Source organism: Elephantulus edwardii, unplaced genomic scaffold (genome assembly GCF_000299155.1).
Source record: "Elephantulus edwardii isolate Elephantulus edwardi_28Jun2011 unplaced genomic scaffold, EleEdw1.0 scaffold00093, whole genome shotgun sequence".
NCBI lineage: Eukaryota > Metazoa > Chordata > Mammalia > Macroscelidea > Macroscelididae > Elephantulus > Elephantulus edwardii.
In genome coordinates this window covers 10,743,610-10,761,429 of record NW_006399843.1, presented here as the reverse complement: position 1 = coordinate 10,761,429, position 17,820 = coordinate 10,743,610, and the positions used below count along the sequence as shown (strand labels likewise).

Here is a 17,820-nt window from a genome sequence, read left to right as displayed (position 1 = left end):
CTACTGTTGTATTATGTAAATTGAGTGTTAATTAGTTGAATATTCCTTTTCATCTCATTTTAACTTATTCTTTGCACATGTAGAGATATTATACTATTATTGGCAGCACTAAAAGATCTCGAAAGGTTCTTTCAGAGGATGGATGTGACACCATTCCCCTTCAATGTCAGTCCTGCACAAATGTAAGTTTCAAAAGGAACAAAACCAGTCCATTTCAGCTAATGCCTAAGGTATCAATTTTTTGCTTCTATACATTGCACATTTCAATTTGTGCATGGGGCTGATGTTTATTTTCATTGTGAGCTGTGTTACATCAGGAAATTAAGATCCTACAACTCTTATTCCATCCACATCATTAAGGCAGTCTCTACACAGGATGGTGTTCTTCCCTAGGTCTGTTTTATCTCTCTTCCATTTTTAAGGACTCATCTTCCAGCACTGTCTCAGACAATGCTCTATTGCTATTTACAAGGTTTTCATTGGCCAATTATTTCAGAAGTGGCGTGTCAATTCTGCAGTCCACTGAAAGCCTTGCTGCACCCTGCTCTCCCTGGGTGACCTTGACAGTTATGTGAAACATCGATGGCAAAGCTTCCAGCATCACAGTAATACACTAGCTACCCCGGTACAACAAACTGACATATAAGTGGTAGAAAATTAACTAAGTACTCAGTGCCAACTATTAACTCAGGCTGGTTCCAATTAAATGATTCCAATTCAGGGAGTTTCTGAGGCTGTACATTTCAACAAGAGACTGCCCATCTTTTTCCACAGAGCCATTAGTGGATTCAAAGTGCCTACTTCCTTGCCAGCGGAGTGGAATGGCTTCAGGTACGTATCAGGGAAAGCAGGCCACAGAGTTGAAGGAGAGCATTTTACACCAAAGCTTGTTGGTGAAGTGGGGTATGTTTGGGCACTTAATCAACAGAACTAAAAGAGCTTTATGACACTTTCCCAAGCAAGCCAGGGGCCAAAAGAGTTTAAGACTCAGCGTCAGAGAGAGGCTTGTCAGAGAGAGGCTATGGGCAAAGCTGAAGGGAACTAAAGAACTATATTGTCACTCCTGATCCAGAATTGTAATCTGTTACTTCCCTAATAAACACCTTCAGTACAGCTTCAGTCAGAGTCCTGTGTGGCCACTGTAATAAACTACTGAACCTAGGAGAGAAAGGAGGCCAGGAGTGGTACATCTCTGGTATCAGAATTGGTAAAAAGGTTTGAAGGTGGCACAGTAATGTCTGACCTCAATCTCACAGTAATGAACTGCTGCTGCTGGGTGATTCTTCTTCCCCTCTTAGAAAGTCAAAGGAGGTAAGATGCTACGCTATACCTTTTTTTTACAAAGATATAAGCCTGGGAATGATAAAATTATAGGCACATACTTAGGTGATCAAGCTCTGGTGGCACAGTCCAGGGACTTGTGCTATGAACCCAAACCCAAAGGTCAAGTCTCTCTAGCAGTTCGAATCCATCAGTAGCTCCACGGGATAAAGATGGTTCACCTCCTGTGCAATTTACAGCCTTAGCAATCCAATGCAGGTAGGGAGCTCTGGTGGCGTAGTGGCAAGAAACTGCACTGCAATCCCAGAGGTACGTGATTCAAAACTGCCAAATGCTCTGCTGGAGAAGGCGAGGCAATCTCCTCCTATACCAGTCAGATCTGATTTGACGGTACACACAAAAATAATAAAATTAAAAATAAAAAAAAAGAAATCCAATGGATGATCAGCTACGAGGCAATTTCGACTTGATAATGAGAGAGAGGTAACTCAGGACGTTTTATGTTAAAACATTTAAATTTTACCCTCAAAAGTATATCCAATACCACTGTGTCAACCCTGGCACACAGAAACCCTGAAGGACAAAGCAGAACTGCCCATAGGGCTTCTAAGCTGTCAGTCTTTACAGAAGTAAACGACTTCATATTTATCCTATTTAGTGTTTTATGGGTTTGAACTGCTGACCTCATAGTTAGTAGTAAAATAGTTTAAGCATAGTACCACAAAAACTCTTAGAATGATACATAACTAAAGAATATTTTAATAAGAGAAATGGCGTTTCAAGTTTCTATCTTAGAAAACCTTCTATGGTAGTTCTATGTACTATTGTTGTTGTTGTTGTGTACCATCAAATTGGGACTGACAGCTGATCCTCCAGTGGGTTATGAAAAGCAGTTAGTCACAGTACACTGCCCATCCTTCTCCCATAGAGCAGCTGGCAGGTTTAAACTGTATGCCTTTAGGTTGACAGCACAATCCTTATCAGAGGTCCTTAGCAATGTACTAGACAAATTATAAAAGGAGGCACACTGAGAGAACGGATTTTTCGAAAACTGAACTAAGAGAGTGGCAAAGAAAGTGAGAGTGGAAGGGATGAACAAATATTAAGAATCTACAGGACTTGGTAAAAACACTGGGAATTCTAAAGGAGTGGCATTTACAATGACTCCCAGTTGTTGGCTTATGCACTAGAGCAGATAGTGACGACATTCATGAGGAAATAAAAGCAGCAGAGGGGTTCAAGTGACAGGTAAAAAGTTCAGACTAATACAACATGCATGAGCCTCGGCAACATAATCCTGAGTGAAATATCTCAGTCACTAAAGGACAAATACTGCATAACAGTGTTGTTATAAAATAGGACTGATATGGGGGTTGGAAGGAGAGTAGGAAAAGTGGCTAGATAATGAACACTGCATTAGAACAGATGAGGGGAAGAACAGTCTGAAAGGAATATATGATTAGGCATTTACAAGCAAGAGGCGCATTGCAAAGTAGACTGTGGGAGGACATCGGAAGGGTGAGGGAAGAAAATGTACAAGAATGAATGAACAAAAATTTTTAAAAATTTAGACTAAGGCATGAGAACCAAGAAGAAAGGATTGGGGTGGGGGGGGGGAGGAGAAGAAAGGATGGATATACCTGGTGGTTCTTAATAAACTAAAGCAAATTTTATTCGATATTGTTATTGCTGGGTGCCATCAAATGAACTCAGCAAATTTATGTACAGAGATTGAAACCTTGTCTGATTCTTCAGCATCTTCCCAAATTCCACTGTTACAGTCACCATGTGATCCATCTTGTTGAGGGTATCCTTCATCTTCTCTGAATCTCCACCTTTCCTTATATGACATCTCCTCCAAGAACTGCCTCCTGGTAACGTGCACAAACCATGTAAGATGAAGTCTCACCATCCTTGTCTCTAAGGATCAAATGGCTGTACTTCTTCTAAGAAAGACTTTTTTTGGCACTTCATGTTATATCCAATACTTTTTTACCAATACCATTATTGAAAGGCATTAGTTCATTTAGCTTTCCTTATTTATTGTCCAATTTTTACAAGCATATAGAACAACTAAAAATACAATGGCTTGGGTCAGACACACTTTAGCCTTTAAACTGACACCCTTGCTCTTTAGCACTTTAAGGAGTTTCTGACTGGCACAATGCAACACATTTCTTGTCTTCTTGACTGCTTCCACAGATGTTGATGGATCCAAGTAAAGTGAAATCATTAGCAACTTCAGGTTTTCTGCCTTTTATCATGATGCTGTTTACTGAATAGCCTCTGCTTTTGCAGTGACTTGGAAGCTGAGTGGTGAAACTTCATCCCACATATTTTGGATATGTTGTTAGGAGTGGCCGAATCATTGGAAAAATATATCATACTGGGATAGGTAGTGAGTAAGCCAAAGAAAGGAAAACCGCAATGGGATGGACTGACAGTGATTACAGCAATGTGTCTGAGTGTGGGGTAAACTGTGAGGGTGATGCCGGACAGGGCATCAAAAGGTGATAGCTCATCAAAGGGTGGCAAGCAGTCAGAGGTGCGTTAATGGCACCTAACAACTAAAAATATGCAGTGAAGTAAAAGACAAGATCATCTTCTAAAACTAAGAAGACGAATGGCAGGTAGAGACAGAGACAGGTGCTCAAAGCAAAGGGGAAACTATATGACTTTGTCCAACAGCACTGAGCTGCCTAGGTATAAAAATGGAGAAGCTGAGGGAGCTCTGGTGGCCTAGTGGCAAGAAGCTGCACTGCAATCCCAGTGGCACACGGTTTGAACCTACCAGATGCTCTGCTGGAGAATGGGACAATTTCCTCCTGTACCAGTCAGATCCAATTTGATGGTACACTTAGACATACACATTTTTTTTAAAATGGAAAAACTGGATGAAAGAACTTTTTTCCCCAAAGAAAAAAGTGATGGGGGGAAGGAGGGGTGAGTGGGAGGAAAGTGTGCAACAGTGAATGATTCAAAACCTAAATTATTTATAAACTTTCATTAAAATCTCACTTAAACAAAATGGAGAAGTTGGAGGGCTCAACTGATCTGGACTGGGACAGTATAGAAATATGAAATGAAAGGAACAAAATGCCAAAACCAAAAGTACAGTAGCTGGCAGAATGGCAAAACATAAAGTCAATGACCAAGAAAGAGAATTTCCTATGATCCAAGTGCAGATTCACTGATAATGAAACAGAAAGCTGGAAGGATTGAAGGCCATATTCAGAATAAGGGATGTTGCAACAGCCTGGGTCACTGCTTTGTACCTAAGAAACAGTCACTAGGTTTGCTCAATGTGAGGCTAACTATTTGGACTTTAATCACATCAGTTAATTAAAACAGTATCTGGTGAGAAAATGTCCAAAATCAATCCTCATGCACCCTGTTGATTTCAATTTAGCATAGATGTTTTTGTATCACATCAAGGGAAATCTATAATATGTCTGTCTGTTTACCTTGCTATTATATCACATCAAGATCTGTTGCTTAAGTCATATAATCTTGACTTCATCAGGCAAATTCAGAGCATTTGAAAAGAGAAAGAATTCTCAGTAAGATGGCAAGACAGAATGCAGCTCAAAACCTCTTCAATGAAGATATTAGAAAACAGAATGTAAAAGACAAAGAAGTAGTTACAATACGGCCTAAAGAAAAAAACTGAATGAAAATATCAAATAAGGTGAACAGTAGAACAGTAAATGACACAGTGTGGTCATTTTCACAGTGGTCTGGTCAGTACAGCATCCAACTGGCAGTTGGTCAGTGATGGGAAGGGTGTCCTCCCTGAGATCAGGGGAGACTCCCCCCACTTCCACTAGGTGGCTAGCATTGTTCCCCTGCACCTTTCCAGCTCTGTCTGAGGCCAGGCCAGGCCTGCTCCACTTCATATCTGGTGCAGGAAGATGGGTACAGCTCTCCATGTGGACTCCACCTGGAGCCTGCAGACTGTGCTGAGCCTGGCTGGGAGCCAGTCCTTGGATCAGTGGGAACACTACACCTGACTAGGGTTTCCGCCTCTTACTGTGCAGCCCTCTAGGAAGCATGCTCTGCAGTCACACTTGGGGCAGTGCATGCACCTCTTTGGAGTGCACTGTCTTTGTATTTCTCTGGTTGGCAATAACTATCTCTTCACTCTAGCTCTCTGTGATTGAATACCCTGCCTGCACCCATTTACTGGATTAGCAAAGGCATCATCCTGAACCAGATCAACTATCCGAGGCTCCTCAGAAACCAAGGAAACTGTCTTAGGCTGACTGTCTTTCCTCTGACACCTTCTAGACAATGAAAAATTATATCCATGAGCTCACTAACTGGGGCCTCAGCCACCTCTAAGAGGAGAAGAAACTCTGACCTGCCGGGGCACTCCAACACCAAACACCTGTTGGATGAGAAAAAATACTGTGCCTGGCCAAGCCTCTTGCTTTAATCTGCTACAGCAGTGCTAAGAGCAGCAATCAGCTGCCAGGTCCACTCCTCTCTACAGGGCCTTCTTTTTAATTTCTCATCTTTATTTCTGACTGCTTTTTAGTTGCTTGTTTGCTTTTTATTTTGTCATTGTTTCTCCCCATTTTTCAAATCTACTTTCTCTTCCTCTCTTCCTTTTCCCCCCCTTCACATTGCTGGTCTATTCTCTCCCTTACCCCCTTCATGTTTCCTCTTTTTTATCTTTCTATTCTGATTCACTGGTCACAAAAGAAAGATGGGCAATCTCCTCCGATGCAATTTATAGCCTCTGAAAACCTTCTGGCGGGTCAGCTATGAGTTGGTTGTAATTGGACAGCACATTCTTGTTCCTTTTATACTCCTCTCGGTTTGGGGTTTTATATTTCCTTTAACTGCCCACTCTTGCCTTTGCTTTTTTTGATATTCTATTTTTCTTTGTCCTATCTGACAACAGACAACAACACTATCCAGCCAAACACAAACACACACACACATATATATCCTCTTGCAGGTTCACCCATTAGGCAAGTCTAAAGACCAGCTCCAGCTCCATTTAATTGGCAAAAGACTACAATTAATACTAGACCCAGCATATCCTCAACTGCTGCACACAGTGAACAGGGACTACAAACAAACTTCCACCTTCTATCACGCCAATTCAACAGGAGACAGGAGATGAAACACCAAGAATTAACACATTAGCAGGCGGCAAAACATATTCATACAACTCAAGTAGATATATCAAAACAAAAGAACACAAAGTCAACACATGTCTCAGAGGCAACAAATAACCTTAAATCAGTTAAAAAATCAGGACCTGATGGAACAAAAACATGACCAAATTACAGAACCAGAAAATCTTTCAGAAGAAGAAATGTTAATGGAATTTCCTAACAACGAATACAAAAGAATGATAATTGAATGTCTTCATAAAATAATGGAAAAGTTAAAGGAAATTATAGACAAAATCCAGGAAATCATAGGAAAAATATCTCAAAGAATTAAAAAAAAAAATTCAAAGTGATACATGACCAAACAAATAAAATAAATGGAAAATTGGAAGCAATACAAATTCAGCAAATTAAAATTCAACCCAAGAAGGCTAAAATTTTTTAAGACTTTGATGAGATCATGAGAATGGCACAGGATCAAACAAGGTTCTGTTATTCATAGGGATGCTATATGTCATAGTTATAGTCAGCAATACATAACAGCATAAAGTAATTATCAGATATAGAGAACTGAACTAAGTTGTTGTAGAATGCAAAAGAATAAAAATTTTAATGTTACCCTGATCAAAATTCCAAAAGCCTCCTTTGAGAGATACAGAATCAAATCTTATATATATGGAACTGCAAGAGCTCCATAACCAAAGTAATCGTGAACTGAATTAGGAGAATTCACATTTTCCTATCTCAAAACAGACTATAAAGCCGCAGTAATCAACAATCTGGTACGATGTCACTCAGTTATACATGCTGAATGGGTATATGTTCTGTGTATATTCTCAGCAACATTAAAAAAAAGAAAGTCTGGTGCTGTTATAACAATAGACCAATAAAATAGAATTGACCATCACACAGAATTGAACAGAGTAGAATAAAGACATCCAACTGTTGTTAACGAATTTCAACAAGGGCACTAAAATACGGTCTCCTCAATTAATGCTGTTGGGACAATGTAGATTTTCACAAAATCATAAAAAGTAGGATCTTATCTACGCATACGACATAAAAAAATTAATAGAAATACCTTCCTAGCCTGATCTTTAGAAAATCAAGTTATAATGGATATAAGTAAGTATTAGATGTATATAAAAATCTTGAACATACTTCAGTCCCAATAATTAGCTACTATTATTTCAAGACAATGAATTTCTGAAACTTTTATTTACATCTAAGCTAGAGTTCAAAAACACTGTAGGTTAGAATCAATTGAGAAATTTTTCATTTGTATACTTGTTTTTTTAAACAAAAATTAGTCTGAAAGAAAAGACCTACACATAGAAACACAAATGGAACGGGACCCTTACAAAAAATACACATACACATAGGGAAGGGTTTTGTTCTTAACAGCATCATTTACCTTCTACCCTTCTCACAAAGCTTCTCAATTTCAGCTTTCAGATCCTGCTCCTTCTGCAAAAATTCCTTCTTTTCCTTTTCCATCTTCTTCTTTGTTTCTTCCCGCTTTATTGTCACATCCTGGATAGCTTTTAATATCTCCTTAAGTCCACAATTAGTCATACACACACACAAAAAAAAGGAAATTAGTTATTTCTGTCTGAAGATTATTTTTAACTGTCATAAATTTATACATTGATTCTGGTGAATTCAAATCTAACTGAAGAACTCTTGTTGTAAGTATTTTCTAAAGGCAGTATTCAGATAAAAAGGATAAAGTTACAGTAAAGCAGATTTCAACTCAACAGAATTACTTAAACTTAAAACTGTTCAAAAATGGAATATACTGACTTACAGAGCAATAACCCCTCCTTTACTAGTGTTCAAATAAAAGCTGAATAAACAACTACCAATAATGCTAAAGAAGGCATTCCTGCACTGGGTGGGAGTTTGTTATCTTTAACAAAAAAGGTCTTGTTTTCAAAGTGTTCTACTTCACGTGTGAGGTCAACTACTTTTATCATCTGTCATATCATTTTAAATTACATAATTAAATTTACTAATCTTTCATTTTATGACTTCTGGTTTTTCTGTCAAGCTTTAGATAGATAACCTCTTACCAGTTGAAAGTGTATACATAGTTTCCCCTAATTTTTCTATTTCTAGCTTTTACACGTAAATTTTTACTCAATGGGTCCTGGTGGCAAAGGACTAAGCACTTGTTCGCTAACAAAAGGCTGGCAGTTCAAACCCATTCAGTGATGATTTGCTTTTGAAAAATTGCAAGAAAACAGGGTAACTAGAAGTCACAAGTAACGGCACCAAACAATAGGAATCGAATAAAACATTTTCGAGGTAAAAAGTTTTATCAACAAAAACATATTTCATAATCCTTCTTTCTCTAAATTAAAGTAGAAGTTTTGACAAGCTGTCCTCAAAGTTTCTTTTTACCCTTAAAATCCTATGGCTGCTGACAATTTGGCTCCACCTCCTATTGACCCCGTGGGCACTGGAATGGAACCCTGCCTGGTCCTGCACTACCACGCAATCTCTGCTGTCCTTAAACTCACTGGAGCATCACTGCATCAGTCCGTGTGACTGACGGCTCTTCACTTTCTCTGACCATCCACTTTACCAAGCAACCTGTCCTTCTCCAGTCACTCCTGGTAGCACACCCAAAGCAGGTGAGCTAAAGTCTCATCATCCTTGCCTCCAGGGATGCAGGAGCACTCTGGCTGCGCTTCTTCTAAGATAGAACTGTTTGTTCTACGGTAGTCATTTTTTTAAAAAAATATTCTATTTCTATAAATTCAAAATTAAAATGAAAGTCTGATCAGGAATTTTACTTATTAACAATTTCAATATAAGCAGAGTACCTGGTGATTCTTCATTTCTTCTTCTCTCCTTTGCTGAAGTTGCTGTAATTGTACTTGGAGTTGATTCTCCACTTGCCTCTGCTTGTCTAGGACCTCCTGGTAACGCTCTTTCAACAGGGTCCTCTCTGACATCATTTTATCCTATAGGTAATAAAAAAAAATTATTTCCCTATTTAATCATAAAAAACCCTCATTAAGTGGTAGAAGGCACTGTATAGGGCTCCAGGACTACAGTGTTCAAAATGAGAGCCATTAGCCATCTGTTGTTATAGCTGTGTGCCATTAAGTCAGAACCAATTCTCCCATGGAGTAGATGGCAGATTCAAACTGAGTGCCTTTGGGTTGGCAGTGCAACCCCTTACCAAACAGGCCACCAGAGAAAGCTCCCCAGCCACATATGGCTATGTAAATTTAAAGCAATTAAAGTTAAATTAAAAATGCAGTTCGTCAACCATACTAGACACATTTTCATTGTTCCAGAGCCTTAAGACTGTACAGATATATATTTCCACATCACAGAAGTTTTATTGTATAACACTATTGGAAGGCAGAAGTTGCTACCATATGGTTTATGAACCAATTCTAGCCCTTTGCCTGTATTTTTGTACACAAAGTTTTATTAGAACATGATCTCATTCATTGGTTTATGCATTACTTTCACATGATTATAGCAGAGAGGGCGTGGAGAAATTGGTACTCTCATATATTGCTTGCTGCTCTTGTTATATACTGTTAAGTCAGAACAAACCCATAGTTGATCTTCCTGTGGGTTTTCAGAGGCAGTAAATCACATGGGAGATTACCTATCTTTCTCCCATGGGGCAGTGGGTGGATTCAAACTGCGTGCCTTCAGGTTGGCAGCACAACTCCTTACCACTAGGCCACCAGAGCTCATTTAGACACTGCCAATGAGGCTGTAAAATGGTATAATCACTGTAGAAAACAGTAAGGCACTTTCTTAAAAAGCTAGATATGGCGGTATCATCTGATCTGGCAATCTATCAGGAAAATATCTAGAAAAATAAGAGCCATGACACTAATAAATACACACACACACCATGTTCATTATAGTATTATTCACAATAACATAAAGACGTAAACAGCGTAAGTACCCAACAATGGATGCATGAGTAAGCCAACTATGGTACATATACACAACATGCTACATTAAAAAATAATGATGAATCTGCAAAACATTTCAAAACATGGATGAACTTGGGAGACATTATTCTGAGTAAAATAAGCCAATTATGAAAGAACAATTATATAAGATCACTATTCTAAAAAGTCAAGGGAAAAACATGCACAGAAAGAAACAGTCTTTGATGATTAGCAGGTATAAACAAGGGAAAGTCACTAACTAAAAGCAATGAGGTCAGCACATGATCAAGGCAAAGGGAGACACTGGGAACAAGGAAGAGTAAAAGGCAACTATGTTAAGTACTACTGCATACATAAACCAGCAGTAACAGAAATAAGAAACAAAACTTTAGAATGGATAAAAAGGAAGGAATGAATATCTGAACAGAACACCTAGAAGTATACCCAGGTTTGGTAGAGGCTATTTCTATATACATATCTGCATGGGTTACAAATATATCCAGTTATACAGCAGAGAATAAAGTTATGCAATCTTCTTAGCTACAACCAAACACCATCAGGAACTGAGTCACTGGACTTTCAGGCTTAGAAGCTGAGCTATAGGGAACATTTGGGTCAGAAGGCATAACAGGCTCCATAAAGACCATGTTCTCAACCTACTGTGCTGAGTAGTGACTACCATCTGAAAAGTATAAGTGAACAGCTAAGATACAACTACTGGTCTCTTCTCTGAAGCAAGGAAGAGTGAAGAAAATCAAAGACCCAAAGAAATAACTCACTCAAAGGACTAACAGATCATATAAATCACAGCCTCTACTAGCCTAACATCAGAACCGGATGCTGCCTAGCTAGCTAACTGCTCCAATGGGGGTCAAACAGAAGGTCCTGGGCAGAATAGGGAGAAAAATGTAAAATAAAATCCAAAGTCATAAAAGACTGGGCTTACTGAACGAACAGATTAGTGACTTGAGACTATATGACCTTTAGACCAACCTTCAAAGTTGGAATTTAATCCACCACCCCTGGTGATCATCTTTCAGACAGTCAGGCCCATAAAATGAACAATAACAGACACAAGGAACATGCTCTCGGAACAATCAACCATGTGAGATCAAAAGGGTAGCATTTTCAAAAAAAAAAACAGTTCAAAAGGCAAGAAGGGGGAAAAAGGTAGGAAAGGAAATGGGGAACTGAGGGAAGACATGGAAGGCTGCTTTTACATTAAAAGGATTTCAACTAAAGTTATGAAACAAATGTGCATCAATTATTGAATGAGAAACTAATTTCCTTTGTAAATATTCAAAACCCAATAAACTTCTTTAAAACAAAAAAAAGGACAATGAAATTGCCCAAGCTGTCAGTTAAGAATAAGAAAGACAGCATTCAACCATTCAATGTGGCTAAGCTAAAGATAAGACAAAGAAAATAAAATGTTTAATACTTAAAAAAAAAAAAAGATTAAAAAAAAAAAGGATGATTTGTTTTCTGTTCCCTTAAAAATCTTTCTATTCTGTTTTCCTCCCAGCCTTTACTATGACTCTAGATCTTCTATTCTAGGTGAGCTCTGGTGGCAAGGAGCTGCACTGCAATCCCAGAGGTGAGCGGTTCGAATCCACCAGATGCTCTGCTGGAGAAGGAGGGACAATCTCCTCCTATATCAGGCAGCTCTGATTTGACAGTACACAGGCGCACACGCGCGCGCGCGCGCGCGCGCACACACACACACACACACACACACACAAATCAATAATAGATATTCTATTTTAATATATGGACAGTGACAATTTAAATACTTACCAGATTCCTTTCAATATCACGATCTGTGTTTATCTCTAAGCCATCTCCCTTAAAGTCAGTCTACAAAGAAAGAAACAAATTCAGAACTATTCAGACACTTTATGGGAAATACTCCAGTATTTCCATCTAGAATCTGACACAGACACTAAAAAGATAACTTCTTGCACATCTTTCCAATTATGAGCTCCACCGCAAGGGAAACATTGGAGCTCTGGCTCATCAACACTGACAACCACAATGCATTAATCATTTATCCCAGAAAATAGCCTGAACATTATCCAACCACGGAGAGGAAGTCTTAAATCTGAGACAAGAATTTTGCCTTCTACACCTATTGTGCCCATACTTCCTCCTATGACAAAGCATAAGTCATTAAAAAACAGGATACACTGTACTTCATAAGATATAGGTCACAGAATTAACAGAAGTTTCTTCCTGCAAGGACAAAGATGGGAAGTATGAATGCTAACAACTGCACTCATCAATTACTCAGTGAGAGATGATGTGCAGGTCATAAAGTTCCTAGCTGTCTTAAGACACTGGACATCGGCATTATTACTTAGTGAACAACACAATGTTCACAGCATTATATAACAAGTAATGGTTACCAATAAAAACAATGAGACAGAATAGTTCTCCACCAAATATGAAACACCTCGTACCCTCAATAAAACCCCCAAATTCCAGGTTAGTAGAAACTTGATACTTGACCTGTACAGCAATGTTTTGAGAAAGCTTCAGGGAAGAACTATCCTGATCACCATCCAGATTCTCTCTGACTCCTTCAACCCCATTTGCTGGAGGCACTACAGGTTGGAAATCCAAGCCTGTATCCCTGATACCTTCCTTTAGGCTGGAGGCTTGTGGGGATTTCTCTTCAGAAGAACTCATGGAGGCCAGCTGCTCTGTATGGCAACCTGCCTTTAGAGACTGAGTGGCGGGAGGGAGTCTCTCCAGGAGGCACGTGTCCCCCTCCTCTCCTGCTGTGCTGGACAAGTCCTTCAAATCAGACTGAGACCCACTGCCAGGAAGACAAAGGGCTGTGGCTACCAAGTTTTCTCCTACAATCTCCTGGTGCGATGCTGAAGTGTCCCCTGCTGATGAACCAGGATTCTGCTCTGGTTGTTCCAAATGGACATTTCTGTTATTCTCCTTGGTTACTGCTTGGTTACTTACACTCGACAGAGGCAAGTCCTTGTGCTTCTGTGCAGGGTCTTTGGGACTATCAAAACATAAGACAAAAAGTTTCTCTCTTCACCCAATCTTTTAAGAACTTAAGATGATTAGATACATAATACTTTGAACATAACCATTTGAGAAACAAAAGTAGATTATGCAAACCCTCCAAATTATTAGGATGAAAAGCAGTTCATTTCTAGCCACGGATACTGATTATTATTTTTTTTTTTTAATCACGCGTGCAGGCGGTACAACTTAGTGGTCAAGGACCTGAATTCTGGAGATAAACTGCAGTAAATGCCCAAACATAAATGAGTATGAAGATCCAAAGAGCTGAGGGCTAACTTGAATATTAACAAGCAGCAAGGGATAGAGAGGAAATAGCTTAATGCTAATTATAAAATAAAGAACCTGGTGGTTGCACTGCTAACCCAATAGACAGGCATCTCTGATGGTTCAAATCCACCACTGGCTCCAAGGGAAAAAGTGGTAAATCTCTGACCCTGAGATCTACAGCCTCGAAAACACAAGGGTGGGTCAGCTAAGAGTGAGCTCCAACTCAGAGGCAAGGAGAATAAATAATAACATTTAACTTAGAGGTCCATATGCTAGTTAAGTTTCACATATTTTAATAAATAAAATACTAATTTAGAAATATTGGGTTTTTAACTCATTCTTGTGCTCAAAAGTTTTCATTCAAACTTTTTATAAAGGTCTTGACTAGAACCACTTGTTAGGTTCTTAAACAGTTTTCTAGTGTAAGAGTCTGAAGTACAAACAATTTTCAATCCAAATAACCTGTATAACATTGGGATAGATGTCCTATCATTTGTCACAGCATTTGTTGTATTACTTTTTAAAGAGATCTTTTAAAGGAATATTTATAATGGCAGCAAACATTCACAACTATAAGATTTTGCACATAGGAGTGGTGACTATAACTGCCAAGCTAAGGTTAAACCTCTTTACTTTAAAAATGAAAAAACTATTAAAACAAAAATAAGAACAAAACCTGATCTGTCAAGTGATTCCCTGAAAAGTCCAAAACAGCATAAGCTTCAAGTCAATGTGATTTTCCCCAGTCATCTCTTTCTCTCTCTCTGATTGCGTTTGACTCAGGCCAACTCATAGCTGACCCTCCACTGAGTTTCTGAGGCTGTAAATCACAGGAAGTAGACTGTCTGGCTTCCTCCCACGGAGCCCCTGGCAGATGCAGACTGCCAGAGAGGTGTGGCCTTTGTGTGAGCAGCACAACTCCCTTCAGATAAGCCACCAAAGCTCCTTTTTCCTCAGTAATCCTTGCTCAAAGTAAAACACCTGTGGAAACTTGTGGGATGAAAATATAAACACACTAAGCTGATATCTTTTCTGAGAGTTAATTCTGGAGAAAGGGAAAAATAAACATTCAGCCACATATAGTACCCAACTCAATCCTGACTAGGTGTTTGGGCAAGAAATCTCTCTTGTAAAATGGAAATAACACTACTTGTCCACTAGGACTGTTGTAAGAATTATGTACAATAATGCATATAAGAGCGTAGTATAATGCCTGCCTGTTTGTAATACACAGTTTATCTTCTTTATAAAACAGATAATGCATTAAGATTCCAGTTTACGGTTTGGCTTACTTAACATTTTACCTACTATCTACTCACTAATAAGCATTATTTTCATTGAAAAATATTTATTATGTACTTTGAAGTCAGACAAGCCTGAGTTCAAATCCCGATTCCAACATAGCTAGGTAACTCAGGGTAAGGTATTAATTTTGGTGTCCGTTTCCTCATCTATAAAATGAGGAGAGTATTAGTACCTACCTGTTGGAAATGCTGTGAAGATTATATGTGTTAATAAATATAAACTTGTTAGTACAGTATTATATATAGCTTTAGGTCCTAAATGCTCTAGAAAAAAGGTGAGACAGATACATTATCAACATTGTACAAATGTACTAGCCACTATATAAGACTGAATAAATCACAATACCTGCCATCAAGTTTAGATGGGAGGCGAAATACATATAGAGTGAGCAAGTTAACAAAGATAAAAATACGTACACACAATATAGCTTACATTCATAAGGGTATGATATATAACCTATCGTGAAATAGGGTGGGGAATATATATCCATTTTTACCTATGCTTGACTCCATGTTCTTTTACATTTATTCAACAAATATTTCAATATCTCTCCTAGCATGCTGGAATCAGAAATACAAAGATGAATCAGTCACAGTGCCTACCTTTAAAAAGCTTAGGTTAGTCACTGGAGTCAAGAAGAGGGAAGACTAGGTACATACAGCCCTTTACTCCAATAAATCTTCCCAGCCAAGAATCTAACGTTACCTTACATCGTCGTGGAGGCTGTCGTCTGATTTGGAAGGACACAAGCTAGAAGAGGACTCCGGAGGACTAGGGGACTCGGCCACATCGCCAGCCACCTCGGGCGCCGCCATCACGCTCTCTACAAATACAAAATTACAGGCTATCAATGTCCAAACAGTAAAACAGATGTCTCTTTCTGTCCCCAGAATGTCCACATCACAGTTTTTCCAGGGGAAAAACCACCACCAAAATGAATAGGCAAACAAAATACCCTTAGGCTCCAAGAGAAAATACTGACGTTTTCTGTGTTGTTGTGGTTATGTGCCACTGAGTCAGAACCAGCTTATAGCTGACCCTTGGGAGGCTTTTCAGAGGCTGGCAGGAGGCAGGGCATCTCTCACCCTCTGAGTAGCTGTTGGATTTGAACTATTTGTTTTTTTGGGTTGGCAGTACAACTTCTTAACGACTGGGCCACCAGAGCTCAGAACCATATGATAGCTGGCCCTCTGGTGGATTTTCGGAAAATGTAAATTACAGAGGAGACTGCCCATCTTGCCCTCCTATTCCCACCTCCACCCCCGCAAAGCAGCTGGTGGATTTGAACCTTGTACCTTTTTTAGGGCTGTTGTACATAGGGTCGCTATGGGTCGCAGGTGACTCCACGGCACATAACAACAACAACAACAACAACCTTTGAGTTGGCAACACAACTCTTTACCCCTAGGCTATCAGAGTTCCCTAATTGTTAAGTACCCTCCAGTAGCAATCAACTTACAGCTGATCCTCCTCCAGTAGGTTTTCAAAGAAAGTAAATCAAATAGAAGGAGACTGTCCATCTTTTTTACATAGGGTTGCAGTGGCTCTCAATCCTCATGATTAACTTATATTTACATACACATCTAGATGTCTGTGCAAAGTTTGCGGTTTTTTCCCAGTGACTTCTTGTTGCTGTTGTTATGTGCATCAAGTTAAACACTTGTAAGACCATTTATGAACAACAGAGCTGAACTGTGTCCTATCCTGTCCCATCCTCATATCTGCCATACTTGGGCCTTTCCTGCTGTCACTGTGTCAATCCATCTGGCTGAGGGTCTTCCTCTTTATCATTTAAAGCAACAGTTCATGACAATCTTCCAAATGGTAAACATACCGACCTCACTTAACATAATCTAGAAATTGAAAAGATGTCTTTTTTGGCCTGTTGCCAACAATGGCTCATGTTTAGAATTATTTTATAGCTCTTGTAAGTATTTCCCATCCATGTAAATGACGTTTTTCGGGGAAGGTGGCTGTGCATGAAAGAACAAGCAATTCTCTATTGTGCAATCTAAGTATCCTTTTGTCTGGTCACCGTGTTTCCCCCATATGGTGAAGGTACTATAACCACTGACCGAGGACAAAGTAGACTTTCACAGTGGTGAAAAAATGCGGGAGAATCTTGGTTACTCTCAGCATGAAAAGGAGGAAAAAGAAGAAAAACAAAACCACACACCAGCAGAAAGGGAGCTGGCTAAAAGCCTTCGAGCAAAAGGTCACCCTCTATGCTGCAGAATAAACTCGCGAGCCTCCTTGCTGAGGAGGAAGGCGACGAAGGTCCCCGGGAAAACGGAGCTTAGTAGAGTTTTTGTTTTGTTTTGATTTTACTGGCATCGCAGAGCAGACTCCGGAGGAGCCCTGAGGGCAGCTATGGAAACGGGGCTGCGTGTGAACACTTCAGCCTCCATGCACAAACCCTCTGTGCCTCAGTTTCCCGCATGATGCAAAGCTTCAGCGAGAAAAAGGGCTTCAGAGCGCCATTGCTGCTCCTGCGATGCAACATCAGCATCCAACAGCACCCGAGGTCGGGAGGTCCTCGGAGCCCCGCAAAGGAAAGGCCAGGGCATGAGTCACGTCGAAGTCGGTGCCCAGAAAGCCCGCAGGGGCAGGGGGACGCAAAGGGGGTCAGCAGAGAGTCCCGATGAATTCCCTCACCGCAGTCCAACAGCGACTACCGGCGAAGTGGGGAGGTCAGGCACGGGGATCGTGGGGAGAAAGTAGGGACAAACGGCGAGGGGACAATGGGGGGAACGAGCGGCAGGCGGCCTCGGCCACTCTCAACACCGACTGCTAAACGGGCTGCTTTCTCCCGCCAGAGCCCTCTCTGCAGCTTCGCCTCAACCATAACCAGCCCGCGCCCCCCATCTCTA

At 39.9% G+C, this 17,820-nt stretch overlaps 1 protein-coding gene across 2 annotated transcripts in view; it reads right to left on the bottom strand.

The window, feature by feature from the left end:
• Positions 1-17,820, bottom strand: part of RNF214 (ring finger protein 214) — a 48,170-nt gene that overhangs the window by 30,045 nt on the left and 305 nt on the right. The window contains exons 2-6 of one of the 2 annotated variants that reach the window (XM_006890814.1): positions 15,656-15,771; positions 12,842-13,352; positions 12,131-12,190; positions 9,233-9,373; positions 7,819-7,958 (exon numbers count right to left, since the gene is read on the bottom strand). In XM_006890814.1, coding sequence (XP_006890876.1) covers positions 7,819-7,958; positions 9,233-9,373; positions 12,131-12,190; positions 12,842-13,352; positions 15,656-15,765 — 962 coding nt within the window. In that variant the 5' untranslated portion in view covers positions 15,766-15,771. Of the gene's footprint in view, positions 1-7,818; positions 7,959-9,232; positions 9,374-12,130; positions 12,191-12,841; positions 13,353-15,655; positions 15,772-17,820 lie in introns of those variants that run through there. The other variant, XM_006890815.1, reaches the window with a different exon arrangement.